The sequence below is a fragment of the Onychostruthus taczanowskii genome, unplaced genomic scaffold, assembly GCF_017590055.1.
Source record: "Onychostruthus taczanowskii isolate IOZ18803 unplaced genomic scaffold, ASM1759005v1 scaffold67, whole genome shotgun sequence".
Taxonomy (NCBI): Eukaryota; Metazoa; Chordata; class Aves; order Passeriformes; family Passeridae; genus Onychostruthus; species Onychostruthus taczanowskii.
The window spans coordinates 2,923,383-2,943,872 of NW_024504455.1; the positions used below are offsets into that span (position 1 = coordinate 2,923,383).

Below are 20,490 nucleotides of genomic sequence, written 5' to 3' on the forward strand. Positions count from 1 at the left end.
GCTCTGTTGCTTTGGGAATTCTGACTCACTTCTAATCATCTCCCTTCGTGACAGTGGACTGTGAAACAAAGGTTCTTTTCTTTTTTCTGTTTCCCCTCTTCACCTTTGAGTTTTTTTAACAAGTTATCATGGTAACCCACTACCTGAGGCCAGGCTGGATCATGGCCACTGATACTTTAGGAAAGCCATGACTCAGTTTATACCTACACTGCCTGCCTGGCCAAGTGCCTTTTCAGGTACCACTTTCCAGAACAGCTCTGCTCATAGGACTCTAGATGTTTTCAGTAAATTTGGGGGGGGTTGGTATCAAATGAAAGATCTTACTATGGTTATTTCCTAGTGCTATTGGCAATGCTTTCAGTCTTCAGTTCCCTCTTAGTGTGTGACCTTAGAATACAGACCTTAAACTTCAGCAGAACTGGGTGTGAGAGATGCCCACAGTGTGAGTGTACAGAGGAACAACACACCTGGAGGTGCCTCCAGTGACTAATGGGTTGTGTTCCCTCCACAATAAGCTCACCATGTTCTAGAGAGAGGCAGAGCATGGTGTGTTTCCTTCACCTCGCTGTTCAAATTGTCACTACCAGCACCTAGCAATTCTCTTCTGTCACCCTAATCCATCACAATATTTCAGTGGGATGGAGAATGGCAGGCAATAAAATGTCTCCTGGAATATAAATCAGATCCTAATTTGTTTTTCTCTAAGCCATTATTTCTTGTGTGATGGTCTTCTCCCAGGTGTTTCAGGCTTGTCAATCAGTTGCTGCAGGCACTTGTTTTCCTTTCCCAGGTTGTGCTATCTCTGGACCTGGCAGTAACAGAGTGAAGCACCCAGCAGATGTAATGCCATGTTAAACCCAAACAGAATTCCAAGCTTGTCACAAACAGAATCTGAAACACAAACTGCATTAGCAGAAGGGCAAAGTGTTCTGCACCAGGACCTAGTTCAGTTCCCTGGGTGTTGATAAAAGAGTGCTCTGAACTTCCTGATCACTGGTGGAAAATTAGTTGCTGTGCGATGTTGACTGATGGAATGGGGATGTCTGTGCTTTCCATGTCACAGCAGAGTATTTTGGGACAGTAACAAGAAATTCTGTGCTCCAGTGCTCTCTGTATCTGTGTTACAGATATTTGCCTCACAGATGTGCTTTCTGTGCTACTTCTGCTGGAAGTTACATTTAGTCTTTGCTCATATCCTGAAGGCCAACAGAACAAGCTCCCTGACTGATTGATTTCCAGGTAATCAGCTTGTCCGAGTGGGATTGATTAGTTCTGCTTCGTTTGTGAGCAGGTCTCAGAAGATCCTTTTTTTAACACAGAGCACTCAGAGCGCCACCAATGCTCCTGCACTGACTTCAGTCATAGGGAATTGTGTGATACCATGGGCTAAATATCAAATGGAGATGGACAGAACTGGACTGTAGTGCTTAAAAATATGAGTTATAAACCCCCAAAACCAACTAGGTTATGTAATAAAAATAAAAATACTGGCATACAGTGAAGAAAACAAAATCCGGCTGGTTGCCAATTTGCCATATTAAATTCTAGTTAGCTGTTTTCTTAGCATTGCCCAGTTAATATTCTGTGCAATGCCTACATGAAGTGTCTGTGTCACTGTCTCTGCTGACAACACCAAATCATCTCTCTTTCTACTGTTTTCACTGCCTTTTGGTACAAGACTCCAACAACTGGACCCTCCTTCCTGACCATGAATACCTAAGCCACAGAATGCACCTTTTCGAAGTTCACAATAAATGAACAATCATTTACTAGATCAGTGATAACAATTCCTACTCAATGTCAGCAGGTTTCAATGTAGTTGCAAAATTAAGGACTAGGGTTTCCTAAGGATTCCTAATGGTCAATATTTTATTATATATTTATTATTGTTTATAGTTCTCATTTGATATACAGTGCATCACCATCTGAAAGGACCTCCTCTTCAATTTGACAGCTGGGCATTTTAATGTACATATAGGTGTTCCTATAAATTGTCTCATACAGAGGAAATGCTGGCAGTTGCCAGGTGTTTTTCTCCAGTTAGAAGTACTAACAAATTCTATTTCTTTCTATCCTGGGTAAAGCCTACAGCCAGTAAAAGGCTGCATTTTTCCTGTAACACCTTTTTGCTTTTGAAGCCCAGGAGAAACCGCCAGTCATTTGTTCAGGTCAGTTCTATTTCTGTGTGCTTTGCTTGAACTTAATGTGGCAGAGAAGTAGAGAAGAAAAGTAATTCCATGTCCCTTGAATTATTTTAGTGCGCTGAGTGAAAATAAGACAGAAGCCATGGCACAGTGCATCTGATGAAATAATGTTCCATTTATTACAGCATTTTAAATCCTGGCTGCTGCACTACCAACATTGACTCTGAGGGTACCCTTGCCAGCTTTGCCCTGCCACTGGGAAGGCCATCATATTCTAGAAACATCATCCTATGTTTCTGGTTAGTGCATACCAGGCTTGCCCAGTAGAATGGCAATTTGGCACTTTAGCTGAAATCCATCTCTTCAGCTTGATATTATGTAATAAAGGAGATATTTCATAAAATATAATACTTAATAAAAGAAAACCCAGTGCTAACTTATCAAAAATGAGTCCAAATAACAGTTAGGAAGCAACAGCCCACTGCTGTGAAACTGATCATTACCTCTCCATCATTGCTTTGAATGTGTGGGCATCATATTTTTTTATTTAAACAATGTGCCAAAAGCAGGCTGTGCTAAAATGCATAACCATCAGCTGCAACAGCTTGTCTGGCTGGTTATGCATATATTAATTCCAGCTGCTTTCTTACTCTGCTGTGTATCAAACTCCTCACCTTTGCTTCTGTATGTTTTAGAGAAAAGAGAGACTGGTGATAGATACTGTTAGTAGTCATTGAAATTTTTTGTAGGCAAACAGACATCCCTGCCTTGGGAATTGTCTTGGGGATTTTAGAATCTTACCTTATGTGTGTGGAGATTAACACAAAAAAGTATCTCTTCATCTTTTTTACAGTTTCAGGCTGTTTTTAGAAATCTAGGCAGTCATGCATATGTAGACTCAAGGAGCCATAAAGGGATTGCTGCTGTTTGTGGTGTGAAGAGATTTCCTTCTTTTTATCTGTTTTTGAAAAGTCAAGTTTCTTCTTTAATTCTAGTGCTTTGTTACTGGCTGTGAGAGGGGATTATCCAGGATGATTCCTCCTATTTGCCACATTGTTCTGAACCCCACTTTTCATCTTCACAGCCCATGTCAAAGCGAGTGCTTAGGAATTCTGATGAGCTCCATCTTGCTGGAGGTGAGCTGGGACTCAGGGACACTCTGTGTCTTTCCCCAGTGTCCTGAGTGTTGAGGCACCTGATGAGCATTAGCATCAAGGAGAGGAGGGTTGTTGCAGCTGTAATGCAATATCAGCACAGCCCTAAACTCCAGTTTGTCACCACCACAGGAGTTCTTTCCTCTTCCTTCAATCAGAGAATATCTTCTAAAAACTCTTGCAGAAATATTTTTGTTCTGAATTAAGAATGGAATTGAAAGTTTTCCCTGCTTTTAACTTGACCCGATGAGTTTGTAGTGGTTCTGATTTCTGAGGTCTTTGGGCTTTCCATGAAAACATTTTCATTTTCAACTCACCCCTTGGAAAAATACAGCTCCTGCTTCAGCCTGCTGGGGTGGGATGCTGAAAGCAGTGCCAGAAACAGAAGTGAGGGAAAGCAAGAGAAAGCACAAGAGAAAGCACAAATGTTGCTGAGGTGGCTTACTTACCATGACCAGTATGAACTTTTGGTATTTACATTAATGTTTACAATTAATTTTTTCCTAACCTTCTGCTCAGCCCTTCAGGTGAAAGGCTGACGTTGCACTCTGGAAGCTGATACTGCTGAGTTTGATTAGATTATAGGGAAAGAAGATTTTCCATCTTCCCACACCTCTTGCCAATTAAGATTAGGAGTCTCATAGTTGATTCAAATCTCATTATTCCACAAACATCGTTAAGATTGTATGTAGTTCAGTTTTGCAGTAGAAAGCAGTCTACAAATAAGCAGTTGTAATATCAGGGATGAAATTTTTAAGTCTTAATTGGGATAATGAAGGAGATACTAGAGGCTCTATGAAGACTAACACTTAATGTACCTCTGAGCAGAGGTTGCTTCCAATTTTATATTTCAGCAATATTATACCACAGTAACGCATGGATATCCTCATTTTATTGACTTCTTTTTGTTCTTACAGCTTTTGATTGCTGTCTTAAGTCCTTCTGTTAAAAAAAAAAAAGTATCTGAGGTCATTGATCTCTTCCAAATATTATCAAAAGTGGCAGGGAATATCCCTGACAGGCCTCTTTGTGGGATGTTTGTATGCCTTGAATGCATAGTCACTATGCATTGTTCACATAGTGAACATAAAGAGACTGATTAGGATCCATTCTGCAAGTACAGAATTTATAATATATGATGGAGGAAAGGGAGATGGGGATGGAGAGAGGGTGTAATTAATTCCTAATTATTAGAAATATTATAGGTGTGTAGCCTGAGCTGATATCAACAATAATACTGGAAATGATGTATATGTTTTCCCAGACCAATAATACCTGTAAATGAAATTACCTGTAGTTCCAGTCCTGTGCCTTTCTTAATTGGACTGCCAGTCAGGCCCCTCTTTATCAGCTGTGATAGGTTTGAAATGTATAGATGCATATTAACAAATGAGATGAGATCTATTAATTTAATAATGATTTCCATTTTCGACCTAAGCTTCTGCTTCCGTTGAACCCTAAAAAATTTATCATTGTAATAATTACAAATCAAACAGATTGTTATTTACTGTCCTCAGGTAATATGAGATAATATTTCAGTTTTAAGCAACGTTGCATTTCATAACAAAAGTTCTTGCACCACATAAATGGCATTAAGCATCATCTAATGGAAAGGTCTCCATTTCAGTTTTTTTGGGTTGAGTTATCAAATTCAGTTTTTGGGTTGAATTATGAAATTAATCTTCCTCTCATGTTTTGCGTGGGAGACTGATCCCCACCTTGCTACAACCTCCTTTCATGGACTGTAGAGAGTGAAAAGATCTCCCTGAGCCTCCTTTTCTCCAGGCTGAACAACCCCACTTCCCTCAGCCACTTCTCATGTGGATGACTCTCTAGAAATATATTTATTCCCAAATAAAACTAACGTAGTTTTGTGAATATATTTCTATATCATGTCTCTATTTTTCTAAAACTAAACATCTGTGGCTATGTTGCTTTTTATTGTGTTTGAAACTGTTCACGTTGAGTGTAGTTACATTATTGTAGCTGAGTTTAACAGTGGCTGTTTGTCTCACATGAGTTTTCCATTAAAAAATGAGCCTATAAAATAAAAAAGATGCCAAATGGTACAGTCCATCATTACTCTTGAGATGAACACAGATTCCTGAATTTTACAGTTCCAAATACTGAATGAAGGCACCAGTGTCTCATTTACTGTCAGAACTGTAGCTCCTGACCTTTGTCTCGCAGTCATTTTGCTCACAGTATGAGAAACGTGAATAGAAGTGAAGGAAAAAGGTGAAAATTGACCACATACAAGCAATGGGCCACCCCCAGGTGTGAAATAAACTTAATGGTAACTGCTGGAAGACTTAGACACAACCAGAGCCCATAGTGAGCTGTAGCTCTCTTTATTCCTGTCATGTGGCCACACCTCAGCTAGAACAGAGATATTTATCACTCAAAAGCTCTCTGTCCTGCACACTTCTTAACATGTATTTAAAAGCTGAAATGGAGTTAAACATTATCAGAATTAAATTCACAATCTGATGATGAATGACAATGCAGCATCAGTAGTTGTGGACTGTGTAATCCTAATTCTGAATTTTATTTTTCTTTTGATTGCGAGATTATTCCAGACATGTCTAATCATCGGTCAAATATCTAAAATTATATATAAAATTTTTGCCAGTTTTTTTAGTTTTGTGATTGCCCTGAAATGTTACCCAAAATCAAAACTGTTTATACATTTTTCTTTCAGAATGTCATGTGAATTTGCATACTTAAAAATAGCAGGATACCATATTCCCACAGTCCTACTAAGATGATGCTAATAACTTCTAAAAAATAATTTTAGAGCTAAACAGTCTGTAGTTAAGAGATCATTTTCATGCCAAATCTCTGATTGTATGTGAAGAAAAGTGGGGAAAAAAAGAATAAAGTAAAATCAGTTGTAGCATCACCTTGTGGTGCTGTTTTGGAGTGTCTGGCTCCTCATTTACAGAGCTACAGCCCCACCTGGCCTGTGGCATGTGACCTGTAGTCAGGATAATTAACTGCTAGAAAATCGTGAATAAGTCCCACTGACCTCTCTTAAGCTTAAGGCTTTGGTTGGGATTTTTCAGGATGGAGATAATGTTATTTTCCTCATTTCCTCATTTAACACTGCAATGTGCATTCAGTAGAGTTGCAAACTAGAAATAAGCTTCTCTGTACTTCTTCAGCACTTGTAGGAAAGATTCAGCTTTCATGCAGATTTAATATGTCTTTATAGTAATACTTACCTGTGTACTTAAGTTCAAATTTCTCTATCAATACTAGAAGTCTTACTGCAGGGAGCATTTTTCATATCAACCTGATTATTTGAGAATTCCTATTAAAGTCATGGTTCATCTCTGTGAGATTCCTGTGAAATATCAGTGTGTTCAGTGGAAATACTTAACTCTGATTCTTGTCATCAATCATGTGAAATATTCTAGACACAAGGTTTGAAGATTTATCCCACATAACTACTTCAGTGAAACACAAATTAGAAACCTGTTCAGCTAAAGGGCACCTTCATGATTTTTGCTTTATATTTATATGAGGTTGGATTTGCATCATCAAAGGATTTATTCCAGTCCTAGAAGGCCAGTAGATGAATATTTGAGACAGTAGTGAGAGCTTTCCCTTGGGTTATCAAAGTATTGCCTATACATTGAAATTCTCATTAATCTGAATATGATGATGGGTTGGGAGAAGTTGGCAATGTTTGCTTATGGAAAAAAAAACCACCAAAAGAAAACCAAAAAAAACAACAACAAAACCACCAGAAAAAAACAACCCACAAACCCCCCCAGGAATGCTGGTGTCATCTGCACCTGTGTAAACAATTAAATAGTTACTGTAATTTGGGACTAAGTACTGCAAGTGATACTATGTGGATGTGATGGAAAGGAAAACTTGAATGAACTAATTACAGAATTTTATGTGTTGGTTTCATGGCAAAATAGGTATTTAAATATTGTGTTAGTTGCTGATATAAATCACAGAATTTTTATTCACAAGTACCACATTGTGTTACTCTCATGTCTTAAAACAATGATAGAATAGGATGAGATTACATTAAATTGAGGACAGTAATGTAGAAGACAAAAAAGATGGGTTGAAAATAATTTTTAATAATCAAGATTATTTGCCTGTGAGCTTCTGGGTATTCAGAGATAATAAAAGGAAAATTGTATTTGCTTCTCACAGAGGCATGAGTACTTTATTTTCAATGGTAAGTCAGAACTGAAGTAGTCTGGGAGTCACTAATCGTGTTTGGTGTCTTTAAAAATCAAGCTTGTGAGCTTTTCTGCAAACATATCCAAAAGGAATCTATTTCATAGGCCAAATGCCTGATTTTGTGAGAACATTTCATCATTTTTTGCATGTGACCCAACTTTACAATTACCTACCTGGATTGGGGCATTCAAATATTCCCCATGATTACAGTAATTTTGTCTGTGTGCCCAAACCCCTCGCTTGTACATGCAAATAAAGCAGGGCCTTAAATAAATCACTCATTCAGATCTATACCTGAAAGTGCAATCTTGATAACCATAATTAAAAATGCAAGCATGATTTTTAAGCCTCTCCTTTTAAATATTGGATTATTTAAAGTATTTTTAAAGTGGGTTAGATTCTTTTCTCATTGCTATTGTGTCTTGCTAATTACATTAATAATTGCACAAAGAAAAATTGCATCACTTTAGCTGATCTATTATCAAAATAATTGCTTTGGTGAAAGCAGTGAACCCCAAAAAATTTAGTTTTAGATCTTAAGCCATTAAAAACTGCAATGTTGGAATAAGGCCATAACAAGAAACTATAACCTTGTAAACAGAGGCTGCACTGGTGTTCAGATTTTTATTGTTAATAACTGCCTGTAAGGATATTCCATTCCTTCAAGGTCTGCCTTCTCTAGAAAGCTTATCCAGTAGTAAGTCATGGCAGGGGGAGCTTTTGGAGGATTTCAGTGCACACCTTGAGTGTTTTTGGAGGCATGAAGCCAAGAAACATTAATTATTTGAGAATGGCCCTGATAAATTACTGTTTTCGCACAGAAAATCAGTCTGACATAAAACCAGCCAACAAAACACCATTGCAGCAACACTCAGGCTGTAAGTTTTGGTTTTTATGCCCAAGTGGAAACATCCTCAGAAAAAAAAAATGGTTACCAAAAAAATCCCATGTGCAAAGCAAATTGAGTAATGGCTGTCATAGGAATTAATTAACCCAGGCTAGCAGATTAATTTGTCATGCATAGAGAAAAGTGCATCTGCAGATTCCAAGGGGCTGCACAGGAAAAAGGGAAATCCATGACTAACTACTTATCATATGTTCAGAGCTGAAAACAGAAAGATTACACATACTAGGGGGAAGAAGGAGAAAAAAAATGGGGAGAGGGATGACAGAAACTACAGTTTATGGGATATATAATAATATTAGTTATTCTCCCTCTATGTCCCAATAAAAGGGACAGGGAGAATAACACAGATAGTATTTGATATAAAATATATAATAAGGATATAATATGACTGACACATTGCTCTCCACAGGTGAGCAGTTTTTGTACATGTATCTTGTACGAAGGCACTTTAAAGCTTTCTAATAGAGGAGGGATTTTTTTAGCATTTGGTTATTGTGTTCAGGCCAGAAAATGTTGATTCTGTAACTGTTCTCACCAACAGATACAGGAGATAGATAATGTGCAAAGGAAGTAGCCAAAAAATGGATCTGATCTATTCAGACCATGTTTTCCTATTGCAGAAAGAAATGTTTGGTATGGTCTGTTGCCTGTTTGCCGTGTCTTTTGATAAGTTAGTCCTCAGCTGTACACAGGAGCATGAAAGTTTCTATGAAAGGAGAAGTTGGACACTAATTCCTCTTGAAATAATACAGAGAAATTCCACCAAACACAGGTTCCTTCTGTAGTTACAATAAATGATATTTCTTGTTGCTGCATTCACTACAGAGTTGAGAAATTTACCACACTCCTGCCTTATCCCTTCCCCCAAAAGTGCTTCCAGCTAATCTCAACAATGGAACAATGATTAAAAAGTAAAAAAGAACAATGAAATAAAGCATTACTGATATTATACTTCAAAATAGATTTTCCACAGCTACTGTGTACAGATTTGAGGACTCAGTGAGTGAGTTCTGCATCACCCTGAAGTGTTCTCAGGGTTAAATTTCTCCTTTTCTGTTTAAAGGTGATTACTGGAGATGCTGGAGATGGCTGCTTGCAGCTGTAATGATCTTCTCCTTTCATTCTTTTCCTGCAGACCTTCCTGATCCCAGGAGTATGCAGTGATATATTGCAGGAAATTACTTCCCTTCTCTTTCTCTGCTGCCATGTTCCTTGATTACCATTTCTATTGTGTGCCCTAATTAGCCTGACTGATTCCTTTAATTCACTATCTTCCTAAAACACAGTGATGCTCCTTTAAAAATTATGCAGTGTAGAAAACAGTGTTTCTAGTGTCTCCTTTAAGGGTTTACTAAATCTGTTCAATTATGCAATTGGTTTTTCTATGGGGTCTATCCATAAAATGTCAATAGAACTAAAGACTAATTTGGGTGTGGAACAGTGCATTTGAGTATTTGTAGTTCCCACCTTAACCAATTTATTTGACTTCAGGGATCCCCACCACAGAGTCAGCAGCACAAGTCAGTGAAGGTGCATCCTGTTGGTTTCTCTCTCCTTACATCACTGATAAAGCGCCTCAGTCTTGCAGCCATTTTTGTCACTTGTGAGACTTTAGGAAGGAGTGTCTGAAATAAAAATACACAAAATTGCTGTAAGTTGCAATATAGCAACTTTTTCTTAAGACAAATCTCTTTTGACTCATTAGTACAGCTTATAAAAGATTTTTAAGGGGTCATTTGAAAAGTGTGCAGCCCCTCTTTGCAGCTGTGTATCCTGTGTTATGAACAGGGTTTTTTATGGATATTGTCTTTATCTGGATTTCAGTGCTTGATATTTCAATGAAATGGCCTGTTTTGCTAATTTTGTATTGATTTATTATATTGGAACACTAACTTGCTAATTCTGTATTCAGTGGAACACCCTTACATACCATCTACCTGTTGTAGTAGTAAATTTTATTTACTGTATTTGTCTGGGAAAAAATATTTCACCTGGTTCTAAGAATTAAGTGAAAAAGAGTTTCATCAGGATTGAAAACATTTTCCATCTCTTTCTTTGAGTAGTACTTATGCATTTAGAATCATATTCTTAAATTCTAGTCTAGTGTTTAGGATGCTTGGTTTTGTTTTGTTCAGGATTTTGTTTGTTTGTGTAGTACAAAAATGAGTCTGTGCAGAAGAGGATTCACCTGGGCTGTGTAGCACAGCCCCCAGATCTTTGATGAGCTGTTGGATTGTACCTAGTGTGACAGACAGTGATAAAATTAATATAATTAATATCTTATCTGTATGTATCTTTTGGATAAACCTCAGATTCTTTTAAATCATGCTATGTGACCTGAATAATTGTTCAAGTTATTGTATTTAAACTTGTGATTTATATAGAGAAAAACTGCACTGATGTGAACTGAAAATACTGTTTTATATGTGGCAATTATCTCCTTTGTCATTTCTTCTAATAATTTTCATTAAAAAAACTCCACAGAATATTGAAATGTGGGAATGACGAAGAGTCACTAGGGGGAAAAGAAAGCACAAAGAGGAAGAACATTTAATTTAATTTACCTATTGTCATTACGTAGCCATATTTGAAGAAGCAGCCTTATACCTGCCTCTTTTTGTCTCCTCTGCCTTGCTCCTCTCTAAAGCCAAGGGTTGGAGTAATACTCCTGTCAGCTCTCCAAATCTAAGAATAGAAATATTAGAGAGCAGAGATATTGGCAAGAGAAGAGATTGACTGCAGCATTTGAACGTACATGCATTTAAGTGCAGATCATAGCACCAAGAAATATTAATTATCAAGTTTATTGCAAATAAAAAAGGGAAATCAGTCTATTGTCCCCCAAAGTTGACTCATTCAGTCATTAAGTTTTCTAAGGGTGTCACCTGTCCCATCCTTACTCTGTGTAGGAACTAAATCAAACTAGAGCTTTGCTTTCTGGATTCCATGATGTCTTTTATTTTTGTGGTTTGAACTAACCAGCATGTTTGATAATCTGTAATCTGTGGTGGCTGACTTTCTTCACTGGATTCTCCTCAGGTTTCTAGCAAGTCATTCTGCACAGTCTCACTATGAGTTTGAACATGACCCATAGTGAATCCCCTTCACAGTCCATTCATGGCCTGAATAAAACAAGAATCATGTGAGAAAGATGAGATTATTTAACCAGATAGTTCTCACAATCAAAGGTTGTACTCATACCTTTATTGTCCTAATTCTGTAATATCCTAATCTTGACTTTGTGTTTGCATTCTGCCTTTTTTAGTATAGAGCATCCAACTTTCATTGCATTCTTTTTTCGTGTTCTTTCTATCTTTTCGAAACACTTCTACTAAAATATAAATTGGTTAAAATATTATCATAGTTCATTCTTTCTGCACAGTGGTAGAACAGGCCTTATTGGATTGCCCTCTTTATAAAGTGAGCAGATAGAAGAGGGGTAAGAGGACTTAAAAATTGAGATCTTTCAGCATATAACAAATATGAAAGATACCACTCTCACAGGGCATTAGTGGGATCCAGTAAGCAAGGTTAAAAAAATATAGGAGGTGGAAATGCATAACAAAGTGTGTGATTCAGAAAGATTAAAACACCTCTTCCACAGCTACTGATGGTTGCCATTCATTGTAAATGACAACGGAGTCTTCTTTGATTTAATTTGATAGATGAGTTCTCAGCAAGCTATAAAAAATCCATTTCCATGACAAATACCTTCCCACCCCCAGACCAACAGCATCAAACATGCCTAGAAGTTGTTACTAAGTTTCCTTTGGACTCATATTTAACTAATAATGTAGTGGTCAGTTCAAATGTTATGAAACTGAAACAACTGAAAACTGGAATCTTGGACAATGATGTGCTCCCACAGAGCAGTGAAAATGCTGCTTTTGGGGTTTTTTTAAGGAACAAGGTTTTATGACCAGTCAGATGACAGCTGCACTTTTTATTTTCTCAGTTTTGTGCCTATGTAATATGCACCCCTGAGGCTGGGGAAGAACTTAATGGCTGTAAGAACCTCGAGCAGTAAAGACTCTTCCACAGGAGAGCCCACGGCTGTGTTTTGGAGTGATGGAGACATGGCCTTATTTACTGGACTGGGCAATTCAAAAGACACTCAGGTGGCCATAGAGTAAACAAACAAAACTAAATCCCATCTATTCAACATTAAATAAGGAAAATTAAATCAGATATGAAACTTCTGTAATTTTCAATACTCATGGTCAAAGCCAGATGAAGCTGCAGCAAAGCACATTTATAGATGTGTTATCTTTTATTAACCCAATTAAATTATCAGTGCTTCTCTGCCTAGCTGCTCATATTTCATTGGAGAAGCCTGTAGTGTCCCTGAATTGTTTATTCAGATACCCTGCTAATTACTGAACCTTTAAGACAATAAACTGTCTTTCCCCAGGCTTTACAAAAGTCAAATTTCATACTCTTCCTATGGTCAGTAACTCACAAAGTCACCTCTGGTAGAAAACATTAGGGTAAACAAGATGTCACCCAGTGATCTGGAAGGTAGAAAAAACACTCTGTGGTAACACAGGTAAAAACAATATTTTTTTGTTTGGTTGGTTTTTGAGGGTTTGTTGTTTTGGGGGTTTTTTTTGTTTTGTTTTTTTGGTTTTTTTTTTTGTTTGTTTGGTTTTTTTTTTGTTTGTTTGTTTTTGGTTTTTTTGAATACTCAATCATTAGAAATCATTTGGAGATTTTCTGTGAAAAATGGTAAATTTAGTACTTATTTTTGTTAATTTTCAACTGGAACACAATAATTGTTATCAGAGTCTAAGCTTAGATATGTACAGCAGCTGAAGTGCTGTATTTCAGACTGAGCCTGCATATTCCTTGACTTTGACAGAATAACAGTTTATTCTGTTCCACCAGGAATGCTGGCAGTCAGTTCTGAGTTATCCAGAGGGATGAATTTTCCATAGCTTGTGATCATTTCAGGGCTTTCAGCTTAGGTTATTTTATCTTGCTTATGAAAGGCTGTTTTTTATTTGGAATATCAATAATCATGATTGTGAGATTCTGCATTTGGGTGAGAAGTGGTTTGTTAATACCTCTCTAAACCTCTCAACTGAAAGCTTTCCTGGTATCCCTGTAGCTTCTCTGCCATGGAATTTGATACATACTTGACTTAAGGGATAGATGTACTTGAGTTGACTTCAGAAGTAAAATGATATGCCTTAATCAATTTTTTCCCCTCCACCTTTTCAATGAATATCTGTGCTTTCTTTTAAAAGACATACCATGTCAAAAACATAATTGCTTTAAATACAATAGAGACTACCATTTCAGAATAAAACATTTGGTTTTGTTTCAGTTAGAAATAAATCTTTTCCTTGAGTTTGATTTTGAAATAGTGAAGTTCTTGAATTTTATACCAAATACTGCTCTTGAAAGAGAAATTTGTGTTTCTTTTGATCCAAAGTAATTTGTTGTTTGGGGGACAGAAGGGAAGAAGGAATGATTTCAGAACTGACAGACATGAATTTCAGAAGTAATAAGGATTTTAAAGAGCACTCATTTTGCATTGAATGAAACTGTAATCTTGAATTATCAGCTCTTGAGTCACAAGAGTAGCATATGAAATAAAGCAAGAATTTAATATTTATCAGGGTAGGATTTGGGCATGAGGAGATAAGGAGGGAGCAGGGAAGCACACCCTTTCCCCAGTTTTGCCTTGCCTCCTCTCTTCCTTCCAGCGAAGCTGAGAGGAGTCAGTGCCTACAGCCTGTGTCTGCAGTGCTGCCTTCTTCCCTGCACCAAACCTGCTGCCTCTCCAATCAGTGGAAAATTGCCACTCACTATCATCACAATTGCATCAGACCAGCAGCCTACTTCCAAGGGGAAAATCCCTGCTGTTCCCACCCCTTTCATCTCTAACACCAGAAATCCTTTTTTTTTTTTTTTTTCCCAGTCAGTGACAGCAGGGCAGGATACCTCTCTAATGTCTATTCAGCAAAGTCAGAACAGCACACCGGGAGGAGAACTGCTGAAATTGCTGGGTCAAAATTAAGCTCTTGAAATTGCATTTGAAAAATTGGCTCTTGGGTTCTGAGAGGCAATCAAGTGTTATCTTTTTCAGTGTCATCTTACTCCTTTTCATTCAGCTACTACTGAAACTGCTTTTATATCAAGAAAGGCCTTTGGAATCAGAAGAAAAGCTGATCCTGTATATGTTATCTATGAGTTGATACTTTTTAATAACTCAATATGAACTGACACTGAATCCATTAAATGCATACTTTGAGGTACTTTTTAAAAACACCTAATTTTTAATCTTTTTGTATCTTATTACAAGAAAAGGAAGTACTGCCTATTTCTTCTAGCAGTGTAAAGAAAATAGTCTTGAATATGTCAAAGTGAGAAATAGCCACATAGAACCTCAAAATTATATTTATAGTGCTGGTTTCCATTGTACTACTGAAGGAGTTAAGAGGGAAAGGAGCCTGTAAAATCTGCACATGTCTGAGTTGCTCTTTAATTTTTAATGTTTTCATATGGGGAAGCCAGAAGACAGAAACTGCAATACATGCTTGGCATGTGCAAATGTGGTAGCTGGCAGAAAAAGAAAGAAATCTCTGTTTAAATGTGTGTGATGAAGTCTGTGGATGATTTTAAAATAATATCTCAGTATGCAGACCCGAGAGATCTGGGATAAGATTTATTTTAATGATTTGTTTCTGCTTTAAAGGCCAGCAAAAAAAGGCTTGTGAGCTTTTGCTGTGGTTAAGAACAGCAGGGACCCCAGCTCCCAGCAGCTGGGGAAGTGATGAGCTCTGAGCATCCCAACATTCCCTGTCCCAAGGCTGGCTGCTATCCAGGTTGTTTCCTAACCCAGTCAGGAAGGTTGTGAAGGTTTGTGCTAGAGAGTGTCAGAGTCTCCTTCCTTCATCTCTTCCTTCATCCCTTCCTCATCCTCCAGCCTCTCATGCTAACAGGGACCAGCTGATGTCACCCTGCTCTGAGGTTTTTTGGGGTGCTGTAGGCAAATCAGGCCAGCCATAAACATTTGGGGATGTCATCCCTGTCTCATCAAGGAGTTGTGGGGGTAAATATTTTAGGTATTGCAAGTTGTCCATTACTTCAGTAAGGAAGCCATATTAACAGTTCTGGCAGATATAAAAGTTATCTCACTCTGGTTAATACATGTAGATAAAACATAAATAATGTTTAGTGATAGTAGTGAAGTCACTACTATCTTCGCTAAAAGATGATTTCAAGCAGCATTGAGGCCTGACTAAAAATTGGGGTTATCTTTCTTAACAATTCCCTATTATATACCAAGAACAGATTATTTTTATTCTTTTAAGTCCATATACAAAAATAAAAAATGTCAATAATTGTATCATCAAAGCGTCTACGTCTAGATTGGAAAGGAAAGCAGCAGCATTATTACTGCCTGGAACAGATTTTATTTATGGTCAAAATGTTCTTCTATTAATGAAACTTATCTTCTTGCTTTGCAGCTTGCAGGCCTGGATTCTATAAAGCGTTTGCTGGAAATGTGAAGTGCTCCAAGTGCCCTCCACACAGTTTGACTCACATAGAAGCAACTTCTGTCTGTCAGTGTGAGAAAGGTTATTTCAGAGCTGAGAAGGACCCACCCACTATGGCATGTACCCGTAAGTCTGATCATTACCAGTGTTGGCAATTCTGTTGCCTCCTTTATTTGATTTTGTATTTAAAAAAGAAAAACAACCCCAAACTATGAGTTTGTGAATAATTTCATTCCTGTTAATCAAAAGAGACTTTTAAAATCAAAATGCAAACTGCATATTTCTGCTTAGTGTCTAGATAACTGTAAACATACCCAGATTTCTTAGTTTGGTGACTTTTGAACTTGTAATTCAGAGATGTAATAGAAAGAAGCATAATTGTTTTAATATAGATAACAATACGGTGTTTTCACTACCAGTTATGTGCATTTTATATGCTTTAAAATTTGCTAGTGCAAAAACTTTTAAAAAGCTGGAGTCATGTAAAGAAAAAAAAACCTGATGTAACATGCTCCACTATCTCCTCAGATTTAAATGAAAAATATAAGACAAATATCCCCACACAATCAAATAAAAACTAAATACTCTAAAAAAGACAGGAAAATAATTTTTAGAAAGGAAAAAAATTTATCAAATCAGAATGAGATATAATTTAAACCTCTTGCACCATCACCTTCTTTTAACAGAGAGTTATTCCCTCTTATGCAACTGTGATAATGAAAATTCATTAAGGTTTTTTTTGATGAATTTTAGAATACATAATTTTGTGATTTTAGACTAACCTGTATTTGTCCCTAAAATAAGCCTGATGTCCACCATTCTGGGGACAGAAATTCTAAGAGATTTTTATTAATTTGATCAATGAGCTTATGTCCAGACATACATAGCATAAGTTTTCTTACCACTTAATAAAATATTTCTAATAGATTTCCATTCATGGTTCATTACTCACTGGGATTAATTTATTGATTGTGAAGCAACTATATCTGTTTAATCTCAAAACTAGAACAAACAGCAGTATTTGAAAAGCTGTGTGTAAAATACTATATTTTAATAAGCTATGAAAATCACTTATTTAATAAGGTGATTAAAGATTTTGTAGAATCTTCTAAGACACTTGGTTTTTAGTATAACACCTTATTAATTCTTTTGGGGGAAGATTTGATATTGCTACTTAATTGCCACAATTAAGAGAATTCTAAAAAACTAACATGTTAAATTAATGAAGTATTTTGACAGATTAAGTATACAAATATTTTGAGATAAAGCCCTAAAGACAAAGTTGCTGTTGCAATAACCATCAGTGCTTAGCTGTGTTTTGGGATGTTTCATGCAGCATCACGAAAAAATAACTGAGCTGACTGCTCATGCTGCTTTTTCCAGTGACACTGGACTGGGCAAATTTAGAATAGACATGAGAATTTAAAGCTGATTTGCAAATTCATAGGCACTGAGGTCATTACCAAAACCAAGACATTGTCCATCCACTTCATGAGGGTGATGGTCACTAAAAATGGCCCTCCTCAGACCCAAGGCAGAAAACTGTTTAATCTAACCAGAAGGTTTTCAGGGGGAAGGGAAGTTCCAGCCTCTGGATAGCTCAGGGTCTCAGGGTTCAGAGAGTGTCCCCAGTCCCAGCTCACTTTGGAGCAGAGCACATGGGCCTGGCATTTTGCATGAAGTTTGTGAGGGAATAAACTGCATTCTTTCAGGCTTCCCATGGGAAAATGGTGATTACGAAAATTCCACTCAAATCTATGCCTCAAGCACAAAACTTACTCCCAGAGCCAAAACATCCCAGGTGTTCTTGACACTTTCATGCTTGGGAAGAGGGTTTCACTCATACATTATGCAGATGTGGCTCCATGTTATTTGTAAGTCATTGACTTTTCATTGCCAAAAGAGAGTTCTTTGAAAATATTACTCAAATGTGGCATTGTGATTCCATAATTGTCTTTCAGGGCACAGTTATAATCCCTGATATCCTGGTATGTTGATAAGGTAGGGAGAAGCATCAGAGCCCTGTGGCATCAGAGTGCAGTTACTTCAACACCCTGCTGGTTTCTTAACAAATGTGAGTGCAAAGAGCTGCTTTGGGTGAAAATTGTCAGGAAAATCTTGGTCAGACCTCCACATTCCTGCTCAGGATGTCAGCCAAAGTAACTGAGTGAGTTGAGGCAGGGCAAAAATCAACCACAACAGGATATCAGTGCCTCATCTCACCTCAGCTTGGGAGAAGGAAGAACTAAAGGAGACAGTGAAGCACATTCTGGTTTCTTGGTTCAGTGCCACCGTGCACTGTCTCCTATTCAGCCTAGGCTGCAAGGTATCAGTACTTCATTGATTGGCACAGCAGGTGATTTCATCTTACACCTACAGTGATGATTATTTCACTAATTGTCAGCTCTGCTAATGACACTGAAGCTCTTGACAGGCAGACTGTGTTCTTACCTTGCACATCAGCAGTAATGGAGAGTCTTCAGGCCAAGTTATTCCCTAAGTGATATCTGTAGCCCCACTGCCTTCAAATTTGTGTCTCTCAGTTATTAAAATTATGTTTCTGTCATAAATACAATCTCACTGCTTTTGGTGGATCTGTGCAGATGTGGCTAATTTAAATTTAATAAAGAAAGATACAGATATGAGTGGAATTTAGATTGGTCCTTCCAAACTGTCATGTTTTTACAATTAAAAAAAAAAGGAGTTGAAAAGTTTTAAGAAAATTGGGAACTTTGACTAAATAGACAGAAAATGCTGTGCAGAAATGAAATGCCATTTTTACATAACTACCTTTGGTTTTGCATTTTTCATATTCATTTTCAGATTTCTATATTGACATATGAGACATGATATAAGAAACATAAATTTTTCTTGGGACCTTTGAAGGGAGAGATATTCTTAACTGAAACACAGAATGAGCAGTGAATTCCCCTTACAACTGTCTTCATGGTCAAACATTTTGACTGACTTTTTTGGTGCCCATTTTATTTACTGCTCCATGCTTAAGATAGATATTTTGTTTTCTCTTTTCATTCCTGCCTAGGGTTAGGCAGTATGGGTTAGGCAGTATTCCTCACTCCAGAGCTCTTCCTCACTACTGAGAAACTTGCATGTGTAGCATTATGGAAAAAAACCCACCTTGATTTAAGACAGGCATCCATTTCTTTCTAGATGAGCTTCAAATCCACTTCAATTCTGTGAAAGTACTGTGTGCTTTTACAAAATTGTACAGCTCCCATTTTTACTTTATGTAGCTGCATTTCATGGAGGAGAGTGTTCACTTTGCGGAAGACCATAATAGAAATCTAATTTCAGTAAGAGGAATGAAAATTACATTAGAATATATTGTTAATCTCCTTCTCCTAGGCTCTTTTCATTTGACTTACACTTCTTATTAATCTCTCACTGCTACTCTTCCTTCTTATTGTATTTCTTTGCCACATGCAAGTACTCTATCAGCGATCTCTGCATACACAGTGAGCAACAAATAGCATCACATCTAATCCCCTGTCTGATTACTCTGTACATAAAGTCTAACATTTCCCACTATAAAGTAATTGGATTAATTGATCCATCTTTTCAAGGTCAGGCAGGCTTATGTTGGTTGTCTGAGTTGTCTGAATTGCTCTCTTTTAATGTTACACTTAAACAATTTGAACCTGACAAACTTATGCTCTGTTCAATAACTTCTGCCACAAAGTATATCCTCTATTTTTAAGTCAACACTGAATTTCAGCAGCAAAATCAGGCAACACACTTGAAGTCTTTACTGCCTCTATTGTTATATATATACACACTTTTTTGCAATTTAACATTATGCTCAGACTTGAGGTATTGGTTTGCAGTCACTGGCTTCTGTTCTTCCTGCCTGCCTCACAGGAAAAGAATAAGTGAAAAGTGAAAAATATAATTCTACATCAAGTGACACTATTTATCTATGCTACATATATTGATATCAAAACACAATTATGAACTCAAGGGCACAGGTAGATGCTGAGCATCCTAAGGTGATGGTTAGTCTTTGCCCTTCTGCTGTAACTTCACTAGTCAAATGACAAAATTCTGAGTCCAGTAGTGTATAATGGACAGTTCTTACTTAAACAGTAACAATTTGTTTTCCAGACAGTCTTCACTCCCAAGCGTGTAAAATACTGCATTGCCCTCACCAGACTTCTGCAGTGCTGGGTTTGCTCCTCTTCATTCCACACACAGGAAAACGCGCTTTGCCTTCAGAGAGGAGGAGAATACATAAAACGAGATGAGGTGCAAAGCACCACATGAGGCACAAACTCAGCTCTGCTGCTTTCAGAGCAGACCTGCTTCACCATAAGACATCCACGCCAGTCTCCTCCACAGCAAGTGTCAAAATACTTCCTCATTGTAATTTGTAAATGAAGAAAAGGACATTACTCACGCTCTGGCTGAGTTCCATCTCAGCAGAAGAACTGCATGTTTTTATAATGCTCATCCATCTGAACTGTATTTTATTCTTTCGCATCAAACTCAAAGTCATGAATTTTGCTGTGAGGAAAGGATCCCTTATTTTCACCAATGTACTTGTTTTTCTTAAAAAT

The 20,490-nt window shown here is 37.3% G+C and overlaps 1 protein-coding gene across 1 annotated transcript in view; it reads left to right on the top strand.

The window, feature by feature from the left end:
* Positions 1-20,490, top strand: part of EPHA6 (EPH receptor A6) — a 372,058-nt gene that overhangs the window by 160,110 nt on the left and 191,458 nt on the right. Inside the window, exon 4 of the mRNA XM_041420929.1 lies at positions 15,887-16,042. Coding sequence (XP_041276863.1) covers positions 15,887-16,042 — 156 coding nt within the window. The remainder of the gene's footprint in view (positions 1-15,886; positions 16,043-20,490) is intronic.